Below are 20,041 nucleotides of genomic sequence, written 5' to 3'. Positions count from 1 at the left end.
ACATTTGTATAAATAATTCAAGATGTATAATTTTAAATTTTTATAATTTTTTTAAGTAAAACTATTTACTGTATTAATAAAATTTCATCAAATAAATATAAATATCATTTCAAATAGAAAAACGATTATATCTAATAAATTCTTTAGACAAAGTATGAGTAGTTAAAGTAGCATTACGACGAATTTATCTAATAGAAATATTAATTCTAGAGTCTAACAAAAAATTACAACCATTCAAAATTAAACCCCTATATAAGATAATTTAACAAAAATGCTCCTCAAATGCCTGTTGAAATTCCTGCATAAGATAATTTGGCCAAGATGTTCCTCTTTCTTTTTCATCTCTCGAACATAAATTATTAAAGTTTTCCGAACAAAGTCATGAAAGAGAGCTTCTATAAGATAAAACTCGAATAAGATTTCAAGACTGATACCGTCGTTGTGATTTCGAAAACTCATAATAACTATTAAACTTCCATTGAACATGATCTTCCGAAACAACTGAATCAATAAAATTTGAAAAAAAGCCAACCACAGAGACAGACACATGACTCTTCCATATTAACAAAATGTCTCATTCCAATCATTGTTTATTTATTGAGAAGCAATCATCAAAATGTAAAAAATTACGAAAAAAATTCTATACGATAAATAAGATGTCCGACTTGTAATTAATAAAAAAATTTTTCAATGCATTAATTGTCTAAAGATTGTCGAGTTCTCGGCAGTTTTAACACAGAACGATCATTATTTTCGGCTATCCTGACTTTTAACGGGATGAGCCGATTCGATAGTCAATTGATGCAGATCCTCTTCGATCAGAAAAGAAAAATAAAAAATTAAGTTTAATGAAGAGAAAAAGAAAAAGTTAGATTTTTTAAAAAAATATGAAATTATTGAGTCACAAAAATACTATAAAGCAAACTTTAAAATTTTTATACTTAAAAGGAAGACATAATATTAATATCATAATAGATAATACTTAATATATGTAAAATACCATGTCATTATTTTAAGGTAATTTAGCATGTCATGTAATGTTCCATCATCCACAAAAATTACATATTATATCAATTTAGCATGTTATGTAATGTCATATCATCCATAAAAATCAGTGACGGAGTCATGAGTTTCTTTTTGGTAGGACACCGGCTGCGCCGCTGTGGCACCATCGGCTGCGCTGCTGCTGCACCATTGGCTACGCCGCTGCGACACCTTCATCCCCATTCAAAGTATTTTTCGATCGCCGGTACGGCATGTGCCCTTATGGTATCTTCCCTCCGCCCATGATAAAAATTACACATCATTTTCTAAATAAAATATTATATTATATGCTACGTGGTGTCCTGTCAGTAAATGAAAATAATATCATTATGATATTAAATGGAAACGACAACATCATATCACATCAATAAAACTTATCACGGGTAGCTATTTACCCTTTTTAACAACCAAACAAATGTTTAAGCTTTTAGACTAAAATCAAAAGTAGAAAGTATTAAAATGTACTTTTTCCTTTTTAGTATTTTTATATTTAAATTAAAAAAAATTACTATATAGAAGAAAATTGTTAGTTAATTTTTTAATTTTAAAAAATATATTAAAAAGTTTATAAAATTTTAAAAATATATTAATTAATTATTCTGTTTATTTATTATTAGTCTCTTTTCAATTAGCACTCTAATTAAAATTTTTATTATAAATTAATAGAATTACCACATCATTGACACATTATTCTTATATCATTATGCTACACCAACAAAATTTAGAATATAATTTGTTATAATTTAAAAAAATCAAAGTTTAATTAGTAAACATATAAAATTTAAGGTGTACTTATAATTTTTTTAAAAATTATAATTTTTTTATTATTTTTTTAAAATTAAAATTTATAATATTAAAAGAATAATTTACATTATTATTATAAATTTTTAAATTTTATTAATAATTTAGTGTATCAATTTAATTCAAAATTAATCCATATCTTAATTCTTTTAATCCATATTAATTATTGTTATTATAATTTAAAAAAGTTGATGATCAACAAGATTTCATAATGTGAAATATAAAATTAATTTAAAACTATATTTTGAATTTTTTTTAGAATATAAAATAATAAAATAGTTATAACTATTTTTTAATATATTTTTTAAAATAATATTTTTTTACTTTCAACTATATTATTAATTATATATTTTTTAAAATATAATAATCATTATTATGACCTGCAATTTTTTAAAAAAAAAAAATTAATTCAGAATTAAATTAAAATAAATTTAATGATAAAATTAAAAAAATTATAATAATATTATAAATTATTTTTTAATATTATCAATTTTAATTTTAAAATAAATATTTAAAAAAATTATAATTACACTCGAAATATTAAAAATTTATAGATTAAATTTTAATTAATTATATTTTAAATTTTATTAACATAATAAAATAATGTGATAATTTTATTAATTATTAATAAAAAATTAACAAGAACATATAATTAAAATAAATATAAAACTATAAAATTTAATTAATGAACCATATAACAATCGAGTTCAATTTCAAAAATATGTACCGAGTTTTTTGTCATTATCTCGTGAAAATACATAATCAACCTTCTTTTATCCGTTTCCAAGTCCAACGGGGATTGTGTAATTCGGCTCTTATAGTCTTTTCTCTCCCTGTTCTCTTTCCCTCTTCGCGGCAGAAGACAGATTGTTACCGTCTTGAGTTTCTCTCAGGAACGCCACTTCCTCCATCATCGATTCATAAATAGTTCAACACCCACCTGAGCTAAGCTCCTTCTCCTCCTCCCTTTTCTTTTTCACTGTAACGGCCCTCCCCGGTGGCTTCCGAGGTTGCTCACCGCCCTTCTCACAGTGCACGTGGCAGTATCTATAACATGGGAGTGATAAAAGATGGAAAAGTGTCTGGAATTATACCAGGCAATGAGGCATTCGCGGTGCATTACCCTGGATATCCTTCTTCCATGTCTCGCGCCATTCAAACTCTTGGAGGCACCCAAGCAATTCTTAAGGTATTTCTCCAATCACTACACTTTATCGTTATCCTTATCTCTCCTTCTGGGATTTATCGGGTATTACAACTTAGTGTTGAACTTGCAGGCTCGTAGCTCGCAATCGAACAAGTTGGAGCTCTTTTTCCGGCCGGAGGATCCTTATTCACATCCTACATTTGGAGAGCTTCGTGCCTGTAGTAATCTGTTGTTGAAAATATCTAAAAAGAAGTCAAGTTCTTCCATTAATTCACCCAATTCGGCCAATAAGTCAGAAGCTGAATCATGTGTTGAGACAGAAGTTTGTGCTGATATTGTTGCTCGGATTCCTGAGGCTTATCATTTTGATGGTTAGAAAAGACTAATTCTTTTTTCCTTTTTCTTATTTTTTATTTGTTATTTTCAACAGGCATTGAACTAAGTAATAAAAGATTGAATCTTTGTGCTTGTTTTTTTGGGTTTTTCCCCCTTTGCTTTTGGAATTTTATAAAGGAATGGTGGACTACCAGCATGTTGTTGCAGTTCATGCTGATGCTGCCAGGAGGAAAAAGAGGAATTGGACAGAAATGGAGGAACCACACTTTGGTAAAAGCTTTTGTGTTCCTTATCCAGCACCTGGAATAAGATTGAAACAGGAGAAAAAATGGTTGAGTTAGTAGTTAACTGTTTGTTCTGTTTTTCAGAAAAGGCTGGCCTCATGGATTTTGATCAGGAGGATGTGATGATTCTATTGCCTCCACTTTTTACGACCAAGGATTTTCCTGTGAATTTAGTGTAAGAAGCTCTTAGTGTTTATAGCTCGAGCATATGCTTATATTTTGTATTTTCTATGATTTTTGTTAGGGTGCCTGATGCATTTTGTATCATGAAAATATCAAAGCTTCATTAGACTCTGAATTGAGAGATTGATTAATAATAATATTGACATGTACCTTACAATGCAACTGACTTTGTAGCCTGAATTTATGGAATGATTATCCATAAACTCAGCCTGCCAAGTAGAAGGTAGAAAAAAAGGGGGGTTAGAAGGGATCTATATAATTGTTCAGTCTGGAGCTTTCAGATGCTAGATCTTTTTTTTTTTATCTGTAAGTTTGACATTTTCATTCTTTTCACTGATTGTGATATTTGCTATGCTTCTCAGGTTGAAACCACCAGCCATTGCAAGTTCAAAAAAGAAACAAGAAGAAGCTGTAGAGAGCCATGTTGAGGTATTGGCTAAATAAGTTTAAATTCAATTTGTGTTCAAATGGTAGCCACTGTTGGTTTATCTTTTGAAGCTATTAATAATTGTACCGCATTCGAATTTAGTTTATTCATAACTAAAGGGAGAAATTTGTAAATTTCCTCCCATAAAAAATTCAATTAAGATAACTTAGACCTTGTTCTGAAATTAATACATTGTTCATTGTCTTTCCAGTAGATCTTTGCAGTTCTTCCAGTGATACATTCTGTTCAAACTAACAACTTTCTTGCTTTCTCTTTTGCAGATGAACCTAGAGCCTGCCCTTGCTATTGATTTTAACATTAAAGATATCCTGATTATTTCATTTGTTTAATGAGCTATTTATTTCATTTCTGCTTATATCTTCTTTTTACATTTTACTCTATCTGAATTCTGCTTATATCCTCTTTGTATGTTGATCCTCATGGTAGACTATTGTAACAGCTTTTCCTCATGCATTTTATACCCTTCACCCTGAAAAGTTTACTATAGCAGTATGACCAACCCAGATTTTAATGATAATACCAATTTTTCGTTACTTCCAATAGAAGCTCTACAGCATATTGAATTTGTTGCATTGGCTTTTATACAAAAATGAGAGCATCCTGCTTGGATGACTTCTGCATTTCTGACCAGTTATTTTTGATGTGTAGTCTAGGCATAATTAGAGAAAAATTGAGGCTTTTTTTTTAGCATCAATCAAATCCTTTTAAATGTAAAATTTTTCACAAGGGTGGATGGTGAATTATTTCCTTGATCCCTTAGTACTTTTATGTAGAATCGATTTGTGTTGGGAACCAGCTAAAGTATACATATAAGCAGTAGCTGTTTCTTGTAGCATGTGGTCTAACCTATTGACCTTTTAACATGATCCAACTCCTGAAAACTATCATTTGGTAGCAGAGAATCCAGTTGCAAGTATGTCCAACTAATTTAGTTATCTTGCTCATTTTTGCATGTTCACTAAAGATTGCTTATCCCTTTATTGGTAGTCTTAGGGATTAAATAAACGTGGCAATAATAGAATTGATTTAGTTGGCTGGTGAATAGTTAGGATTTTGAGCGATAGCAGCAACATGCAACTTGAGAGCTTCGGAAATTTATAACGTAAAGGTGGTGTCTGATGATAGTGGTGAGAACTAATAATTTTTGTTCTCAAACAGATGGCATGGGCTACTTATGGCAATAAAATTGCATCCCAGAGAATTCTTTAGTTTTAACAGTTGTTTCTGTTTTGTGAGTACAAATATTACCTCTTCAGGCCATGGCTTGTTTCTTTTATTTAGAACCTATATATCTGTGCTCCATCATTTTAATGTCTAGACAGGTAGCTCTGTTAGGAGAGTTCTGGACTATATTAGTTTCATTCATAGTAACAACAACAACGGCTAAGCCTTAACCGAAACTAGTTTGGATCGGCTATATGGAATATGGATCCTTCTCACTATTCAACTTTGTTAATAGCAAATAAAACTGAAACCCATTGTCAATAAGTTTTTTTCTTTTTGCCGAAGGTAAAGAAGATTGTAAACAGACTGCATAACATGAAGATTATTTACATGCATAACATGGAAATTACTTGAAAAATCTTGACATGTGTCCAAGAGAGTTTTGTTCTTTTCGTTCAGTTGCACTTAGCTTTCATACAGATTCCTAAAGAGATAAATTGGAAGGCAAATATAATACAGGGCACAGATCTGTGGGGGTGGCAGATGGCAGTATCTGATCTGTTTGAGGAGCGACCAATATGGCCCAAGGATGCACTGACTGACCGCTTACTTGATAAAAACTTGAAATTTACCCATCAGACACTTAGAAGGTATTCTTTCTAGAAATTGCTCTCCTATAGGTTGGCATAGTTTTTTGTACTTTTGTAAGCGTGTTTCTGGAATGACCCATGTATGTAATAATCACATTTCATCTGTTCATCTTGCAGACTTCTGCTTGCAGTTGCATACTACTTTTCAGGTGGACCATTTCTCAGATTCTGGATCAAAAAAGGATATGATCCCCGTAAAGATCCTGAGTCTCGCATGTGAGAGCTCTTCTATAAATTTTCTTAATCATCTTCCTCTCCTGTTTGCTTTTGTATGAATATTTCATTGGCCTTAAATTACACACAATGCACTGGTTCGCTTTCTTCTGGAAATGTTTATTGACTGCCTTGGGTTTTGGATCTACAAAATTTTCTAGATATCATGTAGAAAGGGATAATGTTAAAAAAAATTCCAAACTTCTAGCCCAATTTACAACAATAGCAAATTTCTTAAATCTTGTCAATTAACACACAACTTTTCACATTGTTGTTAATTGTAGTCAAACTTGGAAGGACATATGCTAAATCTTCCAAATCATGAATGCTATATATTCTATCATAAAAGAATAAGTATTTTTAATTTTTTATAGGATGTATTTATGCATAGGATCCGAATATACTTATGATATATTTATGCATATGACATTCATAAATAAATAAGGGAAAATATCTGAACCTCTTTTTGTCTTCTCTCTCTACCCTTCCCTCTCCTTTAAATTTGCTTCTGTGAAATTGATATAGATAAAATATGTGTCCTGCAATTTGGAGTTCTGGCATGTTCTCATCCAAATTTGAGTATATGAAATGTTGCATATATATCTGATAAAATTAAAGGATACACTTCAATTCTAGATTGGACCAAATGTTAGAATTTTTTCATAGCCCTTGTTTAAGTGCATTCTTCGTATTTCTTAGTTGTGCCTTAAGATGGTAGACTATTGATGTGAGATAGGATGAAGCATATGCAATTTCATTCATGGATGCTGTTAGGTGCATTAAGTGCTGCTAGAGTTACTATATCATGAGCAATTCCTTATATTTTCATGTCCTTCTTTAGGCTGACCACTGAATAGAGTTGAAAATTATTTCTCTAAAAAGCCTTGCCAATTTGTGTTACAAATAATAATTATGATGGTGGTGGTTATCACTATGTGCTGGTGTAACCCATCATGTACTTCAGCTACGGTTCTGTTGGTAACTGTTAAGCTTATATCATAACCACCAAGAGTTTTAATCTTTTGGAAATTGGGAACTAATTGATTGCTGCACACCAGTTATATGAGAAATAACTAGGAACTATTAGTTTAATATTCTTGCTTAACAATTTAATTGATCTTTGTGGAAATTAATAGAACTGCTTGATTAGCTAACTCAAGGGGGAGGATCGGCCGAGTCTTTATGAGGTGCGCACCAGTCACATATCTAACTTATGTGGTGATATTTCACACACCCCATCATGCCTAGAGCTAAAACTTGGAAAGTAAAACACTTATGACTGGCTCAACATCGGTTGGGAAGACTTCAATAGCATGATAAGAAAATAAATATGGGCCTACTCAATCCTAAAAGCTAGCTCAAGAGGATTGCTCAAGTCTTTATGAGGGGCACGTTATCTGTGTACCTAATAAATATGGGACATTTAGCATAAATCTCAGATGCCAAATTATTGCTAATTTATATGACGATGCATATTGAAACATTTTGTCTAAATTGAAGTGATAAGGACTCTGTACTGGATTTTAGCTTATATCTCCATTGTTTTCCTTGTCAGATATCAGAGAATTGACTTTCGAGTACCACCTTCCTTAAGAAGCAATTCTGATGCTAATGCTGCTAATAGGTTAGTACTTTTAATAGCTTTTACCATGGAAATTTAAATCTTATAATTTGCTATTTGATTGTTTTGATTGTTTAGATGTAGTTCCACAGAAATGTCAAAATTTTAAACTAGATATCTCATAAGGTAGTAAGTCATTAGGCAAACCATTTGGAATGAGTTCAGCAGGAAAATCTTAGTCCTCAAGATGTTCTGTGGGAGTCCAATTCTCTAAGTATTTATACCAGTTATAGGAGTGATATTTCAAAGTTCTAGTGCTCGTTTGTTTGCTCCTGTAAATATCGATGCTTGTAATTGGTGAGCAATTTGTTTTTCATTAAATTATATGCCAACAATTGTGTTAATTTTGGATTTCGAGATGGAATTCAATACCAAGTGTGGTGCTAATGGGACACTTGTATATATATCTAAGGAATTCTAACATGAAGCTGAGACTTCTTTTTCTTTCTGATTCACCCCCCCCCCCCCCCTTTTCTCATTAACCGGATCAGAAAATACAGCAAGTACAGAATTTGAGTTTTTGCAGCGTCAAATTCAACCATAACTTGTTGCTGAATAAATTTGAATTTAAATACCAGTTGATAGCCTAACCTGCAAGCTATCATGCTTCAAGGATGAGATGTCACCCAGCTTCAGCTATAATGCAAGGATAAAACTCTGTTGAAATATCTGGTTTCTTGCAACTGGCACCCTTGTTTCCTCAACAATGTCGTGTTAGGTCATTGTCGTGATAGTATTCTCCACATGATAATATGAAATTTGCTCATTATATTATCTAACCAAGAGCATTTGCTATCTTATTATTTTCATGAATCAAATCATATGATGTCCTCAATGTAACTTTTTATGGAATGTTTTCTTGTAGCATATTGCAACTTAGTCAAAATACTGCTGTTTTTGTGCATGTGATTCTGCAGCTTGAAGCAGAAATGGGAGGATTTATGCAAATTTCAAGTTTTCCCTTACAAATTCCAAACATCATTGCAACTATCTGAACTTGATGATGATTACATTCAACAAGAGATAAGAAAACCTCCAAAGCAAACCACTTGCACTGTGAGTGTTGGGGTTTTTGATATCATGTATTAAGGTTTCTGTATGTCCTTATTTATGAAAATGTGTTGATGGATTATATGTATGTATACATTTGCATGCTCTCTCAGTCTCTCCCTCTTACAGTTTTTGCCCCTTAGGTTTTTCCATTGTCACTTTTCCACCCATCTCTTCCAATCTACTAGTAACATGTCCAGACCCTTGTATTATTAAGGAGAATTGCTAAAGTATTTTTTGGAGTCAACAAAGGTGTGGCAGTGTGCAAATGCCTTTGCACTTGGTAAAATTTCACGATGTAAGGTAGTTTGCAGAGTTGTGTTCCTAATACTAGCAAATGGTTTCCATCAAAATAGTTTTATTATAGATTCCTTGAATATGCATGGTTTAAATTTTTTGCTTTTCTTAACTGCAATGAACTTTACCTGATGAGACCAAATTTAAAAATACACGCTTTCCTTTTGTCATGTATGTGATGTCCCCAGCCAGACTGTGATAAAGATTTAGTTGAGTAGCAGTATACCATTGATTGTAGGTTTTATTGTTTCATTATGTTCAATAAAAGTTCTGTGCTAATGTTCTTTATTTGACAGTATGGAACAGGATGGTTCACACAGCATGTTCATGATAGCTTCAGACATCGTGTGATGGTGAGGTTCCTATCAGTATACCCAAAACCTGGTGCAGCTAAGCTGCTAAAAGCTACTTCTGAAGACTTTGAAAAGTCAAAGAGGGCATGCATTTTTAAAGATGGCTTAAAACCAGATCAACAACAACAGCGAATTAGTAAAGGTTATAACAGCTTCTCCCACTGATTTGTAGTTGATATTTGATGGTCTACTTTTTATCAACTGTACTTGTGCCTATTCATTATGCCATTTGAATTGTTATAGAATGCTCTCAAATCTAGCAAGTATATCAAACATGTCCATCATTTTGTCAAAATCATGGATTATATACTTGTCTATGTGTTACTCTAGCATGTGCTAGTTTCCCGTGTGCACTCTTCTTCCCGCTGTGTGTTCCTTTTTGGGTTGGGGTGAGGGAAACAACTCGTTATCATATCCTGAGTTACTACTTTCTGTAAAAGCTGGTTCAACTTTTCATCCTACCTAACCAATTCCTACTGCAATAATGCTACTAGATAATGGGATTACCATTAAATTTATTTTCTGCTTGCTTTCTCATTGAGACCACATTTGAAACAATTCTATTGGCAGAATTCAATTCATTTCTTTCAATAAAATTCAATTCAAATGTTTGGAATATATATTGAAGTGATAGAATTCATTTAAATACTAGGTTCGGAACTATTGAAAGTAAATTGAACGTATTCACTTCCTGTTTTATTTATATCTGCAGAAAGATAAATTTAAGTTTGTTAACAATGTTTGGGATTTTATGTTGAGCTGAGGTTAACTGAATTGAGCTCCTACAATACATTCATTTCTTCCAAAATGACGCACTTTTCTTAATATGAAGGAGTTGAATTTTTCCAATTATGTACCTTTCAAACATGAAAAATAATCAATTAGAAATGAATTGAATTGACTTCTTGCATATTCTTTAACTCTAAAGGCACTCAAGGTAAAATTCTTGGAAAAAATTTTTTCAATGCAGAAGTCATAGTTGATGAAGCAAATGAGAATCAAAACAATGTTGATGAAGCAAATGAGAATCAAAACAATGTTGATGAAAGTGAGATGGATGACATTGAGGTTGATGATCCTGAAGAGGAATTGGATGCATATGAAGAACTGGATCTGGTATGCACAAAAAAAAAAAATCCTCTGCTGTTTCATGTTTTTTTTTTCCTTTATAGCTTATGTTTGAGTTAACTCTTTTTGTTTGTAGGCTGGTGAGGATGATGAAACCTCATTCCAATCACATTCATGTATCCTTGCGTCATACTTATCCTTTGTTTGTTGTAGGTTTGTGTTGTGCATGGGGGTGTGCAATCTGTTTTTGGTATGCACTGAATTGAACCAAACCAAAATAAAACGACTTTTAGAATTAATGAAAACTGAACTGAACATTAGAATTGAGCATAACATCAAATAATGCTGGTGAGAACTTCAAAAATTGTAAAAAATTTAGAAAGCCTTTCTTGTTTAGAAAGAAAATTTCAGATGGATAATTGTATGGCTCAAGGAAAGTTGGATGTAATGAAATGAGGAATAGAAAATTGCCAAGCATGTTGCAAATTGTCCTGCAACTAGTCACTTGAAAATTTTTTCCTCAAGGTATAGTTTTTGAAGTTAGTCATGGATTGTCTTTAAAATCTGATGCATGGTTATGGTAAAATCTCCTCTTTCATGCATGACTCGATGCATAGCTTCTACCATAATCATTCAACCGGAACTAAAAGATCAGTTAATGGCTGTTGCAGCTTTTGATGCAACTTCTAAATTGTTTTCATCCTTTTAACAGTAGGACCAGATCTTGAGGGTGAGACAAGGTGCCTTGCTGGAAATTTCCTTGTTCTTCCTTTACTTTTGCATGAATAAACAAGTGGAATTCTCTGTTATTAATTATATAAACATTGATGTATTAATTATCTCTGGATTATGTCTTTCTTTCCCCCGACAAAGTCTGTCCCTATCCAAAATTTTTTGTATAGTCCTATATTACCTGGGTATAGATCTGGAGGACAACTCAAGAAGCTATCTGCAAGAGCTCTTTGATAGCTTTCAACCAGTGGATGGCAGTGGTGATCAATTACAAGATGCTGACACTAGTGATGGAGAATATCAGATTTATGAGCAAGATGATGATTGTGGCAACCCTGATGATGATGATGATTGACATGCTCACATCAGTGTACACAGGTTGCCTTTTACTCCCTTCTTCTCTATTCATTCTGGAATCATCAATTTTTATGGCAGGTCCTTAACAAGAATCTGAAATTTTCATGTTTGAACTTACATATTCTGGTTTGTCAAATTTCAAATGTTTTCATCAAAATTTCAATAGCTGCCCGGATAGTCAAAAGGCACAACCTGTCACCAGACGGCCGGAACAGCCTCATCAGGCTGCTGGAATTACAAATGCTTTGCTGCAAAAAAAAATACTCATGAACGTGAAAGATCAGACAATGAGTTACCATCCTGGAAATTGCACGTGACGATTCGATTGATATGCTGTTATACTTGGTGGAGTAAAGTAAACAACAGAATCATCTAATATCATGATCAGACCTTGGAAGAGTGTGGAGCATAGAGTTATCAATTTGATGTTAGAATGGAATCATCTGACGATGATTGATATTTTCTTATTTGGTTTAGTGATTAAATTTCTCCCTTTCTGTATCAACTCCTTTGTTCCTCCCACTCTCTTACCTCTACCAAGAGAGAGCAACAATGTCTCTTCCTAAGCTCTCATTGCCAATGGGCTTAAATCTCCAATAATTATAATATAATCGTGGTATGTAAAATAATATTATTATAATTTTTATTTACTATAATCAATATTCAACCGCTCCAATACTCAAATTTCCTTATTCCTTATGATATTTTAGGTCTCTTCTAGGCTTTTTTAAGCAAACAGCACTCCTGAAATTGCTTCTCCATTCCCTCCTAGATAGTGCAATCAAAATGGGTTGTTTGATCTGATTCGGTCTGGCTTGTACAGATAACAGACTTGATTTTAAAACGGGCTGAGTCAAAATAATGGACTTTAATATTTAGGTTTGGTCTGGTTCACAACGGGCTGAGTAAAAAAACATGAACTTTAATATTTAGGTTCAGTCTGGTCCATAGTGGATTTGAAGACGATACGGACAGAATTTTTTTTTTAAATTAAATTAAAATTAAAAAGACTAATTACAATTTTAACTAAAATTACATATTATACTAACCACGATCGATAAATAAAGAAAAAAAATTTTAATTAATAAATAAATTTTAATTTTTTATTTTTAATTTTTTTTATATAAACCCAACCGCATATTATAATTATCTAATGTATCGCATGTAGATAAAAATTAATATAAAAAAAATTAAAAAAATTATAATTTTAATAATTCTCACTATTTAAGTTTTTTAAATGAAAAAAAAATTTAATTTATAATTAAACTAAAATCTAAATACAACCCATTAAAATCGTTTAAATAATAAAATAAACTTACTAAAAACTATATAAAATAAAAAAAATCAATTTATCATTCTCCAAATAAAAAATACTTATATTTTATTTAAAAATTAATATATTTTCTCCACTTACCGTTTACTATCATCTACTATCTATAAAAATAAAATTGATAAATAATAATAGATAGTCTATAAATCCATCCGGTCTAATTTGAATAAAAAAATTTATTTTAAAAATAAATTTAAAATTTTTTATTTAATAAAACAAATATAAATAATTTTAAACTGTCACTCAAATCCGTTACAAGCGTACAACTCTTAAATCACTTCAACTCCTTTTGTCTCGGGATCTATTCAATAAACCACCACGAAATGCTTTCTTTTTGGCATGTTTTTTTTAAAAAAAAAAAATGGAATGAGAATGGAGATTCGAACATGAAATCTTTCAAATTTACTCGGATATATTTACAATCAGGCTAAATCTATAAGTGTTTTTTAGTATAGTGTTGTAATTGGGGATTATAATATAAACCCTCTATGTAAAATGATTTTATTATAACCCTTTACTTTACAGTGGATTTCATTTATGTTTCGCAAACACAATCAGCTATTATTTATTTTTTAATAATTAAAATAAAGAAAAAATATTAATTTTTTTATAATTGTTGATCCTAAGTCAGAATTTAAATGTTTAAGAATAAACAATTTTTTTTAAGAGCATCTTAAATATTTTAATCGTTTTGTTAATAAGTGTCATTTCCCTGACCAATGTGAGCATTCTCCATCAACCCTTTTTCTAAAAAAAATAATATTGTAACCGTTATGATTAAAGCATTCAGTTAATATTTTAAAAAAAATTAATTAAATTATAATAAAATTCTTAGCAGGTATTATGAACACCCTAACTTATCACCACATTTGCATAAATATTCGGTTAATTCGATTTAAAATCAAATCAAACTGAATAAATTAAATATTTTAAAAATTAAATCAAATCGATTTTGATCAAAATCAAATCAAATTAAATCAATATGATTTAATTTAATTCGATCGATTTTTATTTTTAATAAATTTTTATTTTTTACTCATTATTTTTAATATTTTATAATTTAATTAAAATATTTTAATATTTAATTTCTCTATTATTAAAAATAATATCATATTATCGCTAATCAATTCAATTTAATTTTTTTAATTTTTTTCTAATCAAAATCAAATGAAAAGAATTAAAATTTTTAAAATTAAAAATTAAACTGAACCGAAATAAATAAAAAATCGAATTAAAATTTTAAATTATTTCAATTCGATCAATTTTTTCCCCTAAATTGCTAAAGTAGTCGGGTATTATGAATTTTATTTTTTCCCAAAACAACAAACTTATCAAAACCATGTTTTATCATTATGTAGCAATATGCATTACATTAGAATATCATTCAGAACTACTCTTATGTCGAACCGACAACGTATGCGAAAAGAGCATCTATCACTAACCTACAATATATCCCATCTCTTTTTAACACGAAACATTAATGCTGAGGATCTGATATCATCTTGTGGAACTTGAAGCATAAATTGGACTTTCATCTTCATCGGGGCTGTCTTTGCCTTTCCTCCTTCATCTCCAACCTAAGAAAGAATGACAGCATTATGCGTTACAAACTCACATCAATATCAAAATTTTAAGCTTCATACACCGAAAAGTTGCGATGACAGCTTATCGAAAGCTCAGTTGCAGAAAGTACAGGAGTTTTCAACTCAACTTTGAATGTCCAGGTACCAAGATATCCTATAAAGTTTACCAGAGCTTGAGATGCAGTATCATGATACTCTAGCCAGTGTTCATTTTGAAATTCCATTGCACAGACACAAAATGCGACACAATTTAACATGTGTATCACTCTAGCCCACATTCAAAATATATTGAGATTTGAATGATCTAAGCCACCCATTTAAAAAGCTCTCTGATGTCAGTTGAAAAGCAAAGATTACCCAAAAAAGAAAAAAAAAAACAAGAGTACCCGATCCAAAATCCATGTTGAAACTAGTAAGATTACTAAAAAGCCTCAAGACTGCACTATGTTTGAACCACAGGATATGATATAGTTGTAAAATTACAATGCAATTAATTGCATGATAATTTCCTGTCTTCTAAGCTTTGAAGGAACTGTCACACGCCACATCTTTATAACGAAGTTGAAAATATGACCTGAATTGGTTGGATGCATTGAACTAACCAGATTATTGAGGGTGAGAGTTTACTACAGTTTTTTATTAGCATAAATCTCTCAAGAGTGTAATTGATAAGATGATGATAATAACGATGGCAACAAAGTTGATTTGACCAAATAACAGTTAAATTTTTTAATGCCAAAGACAAGAAGCAAGAAAGTTGAGGAAACAGTATCACTTACCCAAAGCGAAGCCCAACCTAGGCGCACATCTGAATCATAGCCAGCTTTAAATTTGTAATCCTTGCCATATGTGTGTTTGTACACAGCACTCCAGTTGTTGGAATCAAAATTGTACCAATAGCTGGATCATTTTTATGAACCAAAAAAATGAGAAACCAAATTAAAAATAGATGATAGTTGCAGAGAGAAAATGGTATAATAAAATTTTTACAATGTTTGATATCTTAAATCACAAGTTCTAAAATCGTCAATCCATACAGCAAGCTAAAACTTGAAGCATGTTTTGCCATTTCTCTACCTCTGGAGTTGTTTGGCACTTCACTTTTAGCACATTCATTAAATAGAAAATCTAGTAAATAACTTCAGTAAACATTCCTTTGCATTGTAAATATAGGTCACAGACTTCTTACAAGTGGGCAATCAACCATCTTGAGATTTTTGTTTTGTTACAAACAACAACATGCATTTATGGACGTTCGACGCTGTAAAATATACGACATTTATTTTTTCCTTTATCCTAAACATCAAGCACTAACATGGATAATACTTGGATGCTAGACTTCCCATATGCAAGGGATGACCATTTCCAGCAATCCTGCTTGTGACCAAACTCATACTTGAATCCTAGCATCATTGCATAGCACTAAATCAGCAATCCAGTTGCTGTCATGAAATCAACATTATAACATTAGATGCATATGGATGCATCTAGAATGATGCAATTCAAGAACATTTCAGCATAGTCAAGTTACTGTCAAAATTTAGATGGTTTCATCCTCCTGTTAGCATTTGCATCTCCAACTATGCTTCTGCCACTTATGCTGAGGAAAATATCTATGTATTGCTTCTAACTGCTAATTGCATATTGATAATTCCAAGATCATTAAAGTAAACTAACTGGATAGTTTCCTACAAATATTTCATGGCCATTGTTCTTGCCAATATTGATTTTAAAGTCATACCTCCCATCTTTTGCTCATCCCCGCCTTCTAGAGATTATTATTACCTAATGTTTCTATCCAAAGTGCATATTATCCCAAAACACAACTCATTCATGACAAGGCAATGTATCTTGTTAAAATAGTAAATTTCAAACAATGAATCATAATACTGAAAAGGAAAGATATTAAATGTAACGGGGATCTTCTAACCTCAGCTTATTATTGGGACTGATCCGACGCTTCAATGCAAATGATAAAGCATTTGATGGCAAAGAAATGCTAGGGATGAACGAAAGTTCTTCATCCTGCAAATATTTCACAATCTCAACAATTATTGACAACAGGAAAATAAAAGATGTCAAGCAACCCAAGAAGAATTCTACCAACACAATCACTCAGGCCACCTTTTAACATATAGATTATTCATTTTGTCAAACGTTAGTATGTGGTAACAGCAACCAGAGAGAGAACAGTTAACATTCATGACGAGAATGCTAGTAAAATTGGTTATGTTAGTAGCTGAACCTCCTCTAAGAGGTGGTCTTCCTTTCAAATCTCTCAACTTAAAATACATAAAATAATAGAAGATTATGATGTTTTATAATGCAGTAAAAGAAACCACCTTATAAGCATATCTTAATTTCAAATCTTCATCATTGAACTGGGCAGCGCATAGTCCATTCAGCATCTTGCCTTTGACCATTCCACCTATTGACAATGTTCTTTTCACTTCTTCATCTTCTCTCTCCTCAAGTGAAACTTCACCGATAGGGAATTTGAAGGTTGCTCTAGGCTGCAAAAATTGTGATAACCATGAAGGTTAACAAAACTAGAAGAGGGAGGGAGGGCTAGAGGGGAGAAATTATCTCATTTCATCCATTATCCCAACAAAAAAAAGCATTCCATGTTCTGCAGGATTAAGAATCTAAGCAAAAGAAATTTGCATTTATGTCAATGATCATACTTACCAAACCAATTGTCGGAACAGGAGATGACAGCTCAAGTGCATAGCCAGGATCAGCAAGCTTTGCAACCATTGACACCTCTCCTCGTTGAGCCTAAAGGAAAAATATGCCAATGCCAAATATATTAACAGTGTTCTACATGCATAATATAAGGACAATCGTATGCCAAACCAAGAGAAGATCTTTAATTTTCCAGAAGTAAATTTCCTACTACATGAGAAACACTTAAGAATAGTAATGCAATGCAAAAACACCAAATTAAGCACAAAGAAGCTCCCTTTCAAGAATATATGAACTACAAATGTAAGTGACAAAAAAACATAGTGAAAAATGAAAGCACAAAATTTTCTACAATTTGAGTACAATAATCCTATAATTTCAGGTCTCGTTCATTTTCCCCATAAACGTAGCATAGTGGGAGACAATTTTTTTTTAAAAAGACTAATCATTCTATACAACAAATGGTTTAGAATCTGCCCATATGGACAATCCAAGTATAAAAACTAAACAAATTAACATGCAAAGAAGGAAAACACTAGATAGTTCTGATTTTAGTGGCATGAAAATTATCTAATTCCATTCCATTCATTTGTCAACCATAATGAGAAAAGATCCAAAAATCCTACCTTTAAAATTTGACCAATGTAAAACAACGATTTTAGATCCAATTAAGGTTAAATCCACTGGATGGAAGCGTAAAGAAACCATAAATACACCAGAAAGCAGCTAAAAAATCGTAAGCTAGCCATCAAAATGAATGTAAACAAGGTTATCAGCCTTGAAGCGATCTTCTATATGAAAGAAGAATTAACATTTTGAATTGCATCAACTTCCTTTTAGAATTACACTCTTAAACCACAAAGCCCATATCCCAGAAATATAGAGGCCTTGATTCACAGAAATCCACAATAATTTCATAAGTTGGCCTATATTATGCTAATCACATTCAAAATTATCCCCGTGTTTCAACTCTTTTACAAGCACAAACCTATAGAATCTACCAAGACCCACATTGTCTGCCATCTAGCAAGAAGGACACAGAGAGAGAGAGAGAGGGGGGCAAGAGGAGGACCTTGACATCATGGGCAGCCTTGAGTTGCAAGTTGGGACCCACATCAAAGGAGCCCTTGATAAGAGCATTTTGCTCTGCAGGATCATAGTGAATTGAGAGGAGTTTTGAAGTAAAGGAAATCTGGGAATCAGAGATCTCTCCTTTGTTGTTGTTCTGGAAAGAGACCTTGAGTTTAACCAAACTATCAAACAACTTACATGAGACCTTGTGAAGGAATAAGGAGCTATCACTGTCAAACTCAGAGGTCACCCTAGCCGAGGGTCTTTTGAAGAATATAGGAGGAGGAGGTGGAGGCGGCGGCGCAGTGGACGGCGGTGGGGATTGGAGAGAGTAAACTAGTGGAGGAGGTGGATCTGCAGATGGGATTGGAGGGACCATGTGATTAGGCAGAGGAGGAAGCGAAAGCGTTAGTTGGGATTCAGCCATTGATTGGCGTTGCTTGTTGGTGGGTTTATCTATGAATTGCTCTCTCGTTTCTTGAATTTGTTTGTTTGTGCAAATTTTCTCTCCTTTTCTCTTCTCTTTGTGTGCTTGAGAGAGAACGAGAGAAGATTTTTGGATTTGGCAGGTAGTGGATTCGTGGGTTTAAGGCGGAAATTTAGATGATAGATTTTCTCTGATACTTCGATTTTTTTTCAAGTTCAAATGTTCAAATTTTCAGTTATTTTTTTAAATATTCCATTTCTTTTTGTATTCAAATTTCAAAAAGTATTATTAAAAAAAAAAGGAAAAAGTATAATCCCTCCATTTATATAGTTATTTTCATTAATTTTTTTAAATATTTTATATATAAATACAATAATTTATAATATATTGTATAACGGCTATAAAATAAATTATATAATAAACATATGTGTATATTACTTAATTTATAAATAATAATTAATACTTATATGTTTATCATTAATTTATTAATCTTAAACACAGATAAAGATGTAGCTTTTCTTTTTTCAGAGTTAATGGAGTGTATTATTTTATTTTATTATAATTTTTTATTAATTAAATTTAAATTTTATAAAATTAGATCCGTTAAAATTTAATAAAATTATCGCGTTATTAATTATGTTAATACCACTTTATTAAATTTTAAAATAAAATTAATAATAATTTAAAAATTAAAAATAGAATTGTAATAAAATTTAAAGTATAAATTTTTTAATAATTATCTATTTTATTAGTAATTTTTTTAGGTGAAGAAAAATGGACTCGAATTTATAATTTTAGATAAATTATATATTTTTTTAATTATTTAATCAAATCAAATTAAATAATTAAATATTTAATTTATATATATATATATATTTTAAAAAATTCACAATAAATATTAATATCATTTAAAAAAAGATAATTTAACATTATACAGTTAAAATAATAAGGATAAATTATACTTTAATCTTTAAATTTTAGTATAATTAACGAATCAGTCTCTCTATTTTTAAAATCGAACATTTATATTTTTTATTTTTATTCTATTTAAATTGAAAGTCTTTTCATTTCAAAATATATTAAAAAAGATATAAATATTTTAAAATTCAAAAGTAGTCTGTTTGAACGGTAAGATTTTCTTTTTTAATAAATTTTAAGATGGAAAGATTTTTTATTTGGACGAAATAAAAATATAGA

At 31.1% G+C, this 20,041-nt stretch overlaps 2 protein-coding genes across 11 annotated transcripts; one reads left to right on the top strand and one right to left on the bottom strand.

The window, feature by feature from the left end:
• The first annotated feature begins 2,655 nt into the window (after positions 1-2,655).
• Positions 2,656-12,450, top strand: LOC110625450 (general transcription factor 3C polypeptide 5). Of its 10 annotated transcripts, none has more exons than XM_021771084.2 (16): positions 2,656-3,034; positions 3,123-3,363; positions 3,506-3,598; positions 3,697-3,787; positions 4,158-4,224; positions 4,504-4,546; positions 5,886-6,057; positions 6,175-6,273; positions 7,826-7,894; positions 8,809-8,947; positions 9,535-9,733; positions 10,562-10,582; positions 10,613-10,707; positions 10,796-10,835; positions 11,562-11,769; positions 11,901-12,450. In XM_021771084.2, the coding sequence occupies exons 1-15, from the start codon at positions 2,900-2,902 to the stop codon at positions 11,744-11,746; spliced, it is 1,689 nt and encodes a 562-aa protein (XP_021626776.1). In that variant the 5' UTR covers positions 2,656-2,899; the 3' UTR covers positions 11,747-11,769; positions 11,901-12,450. The 10 variants fall into 10 exon arrangements, with proteins under 10 accessions (XP_021626776.1, XP_021626739.1, XP_021626784.1 ...); XM_021771092.2 differs by having other exon boundaries at positions 2,657-3,034; positions 11,583-11,769; XM_021771077.2 differs by having other exon boundaries at positions 2,657-3,034; positions 10,562-10,609; positions 10,640-10,707.
• Positions 12,451-14,406: 1,956 nt separating this feature from the next.
• On the bottom strand, positions 14,407-19,034 carry LOC110626671 (outer envelope pore protein 37, chloroplastic). The gene is made up of 6 exons (XM_021772714.2): positions 18,419-19,034; positions 17,350-17,439; positions 17,004-17,174; positions 16,592-16,686; positions 15,441-15,561; positions 14,407-14,655 (listed from the first exon to the last, which is right to left on the bottom strand). The coding sequence occupies exons 1-6, from the start codon at positions 18,842-18,844 to the stop codon at positions 14,521-14,523; spliced, it is 1,038 nt and encodes a 345-aa protein (XP_021628406.1). The 5' UTR covers positions 18,845-19,034; the 3' UTR covers positions 14,407-14,520.
• Positions 19,035-20,041: the final 1,007 nt, after the last annotated feature.

The sequence above is a fragment of the Manihot esculenta genome, chromosome 1 (genome assembly GCF_001659605.2).
Source record: "Manihot esculenta cultivar AM560-2 chromosome 1, M.esculenta_v8, whole genome shotgun sequence".
In the NCBI taxonomy this organism is placed as follows: domain Eukaryota; kingdom Viridiplantae; phylum Streptophyta; class Magnoliopsida; order Malpighiales; family Euphorbiaceae; genus Manihot; species Manihot esculenta.
The sequence above is the reverse complement of the archived record's forward strand: the minus strand, read 5'-3'. Positions and strand labels throughout refer to the sequence as shown.

What these genes read in the sequence shown, in the direction of transcription:
- LOC110625450 (XM_021771047.2), top strand. Translation starts at nt 2,900, where the DNA reads ATGGGAGTGATAAAAGATGGAAAAGTGTCTGGAATTATACCAGGCAAT. An exon ending in CTGTAGAGAGCCATGTTGAG is followed by an intron (nt 4,225 to 4,503) that starts GTATTGGCTAAA and finishes TCTCTTTTGCAG; the next exon opens with ATGAACCTAGAGCCTGCCCT. An exon ending in AAAGATCCTGAGTCTCGCAT is followed by an intron (nt 6,274 to 7,825) that starts GTGAGAGCTCTT and finishes TTTCCTTGTCAG; the next exon opens with ATATCAGAGAATTGACTTTC.
- LOC110626671 (XM_021772714.2), bottom strand. Translation starts at nt 18,844, where the DNA reads ATGGCTGAATCCCAACTAACGCTTTCGCTTCCTCCTCTGCCTAATCAC. An exon ending in AGGCTGCCCATGATGTCAAG is followed by an intron (nt 17,440 to 18,418) that starts GTCCTCCTCTTG and finishes TTTTTCCTTTAG; the next exon opens with GCTCAACGAGGAGAGGTGTC. An exon ending in AATTAAGATATGCTTATAAG is followed by an intron (nt 16,687 to 17,003) that starts GTGGTTTCTTTT and finishes AAATATTTGCAG; the next exon opens with GATGAAGAACTTTCGTTCAT.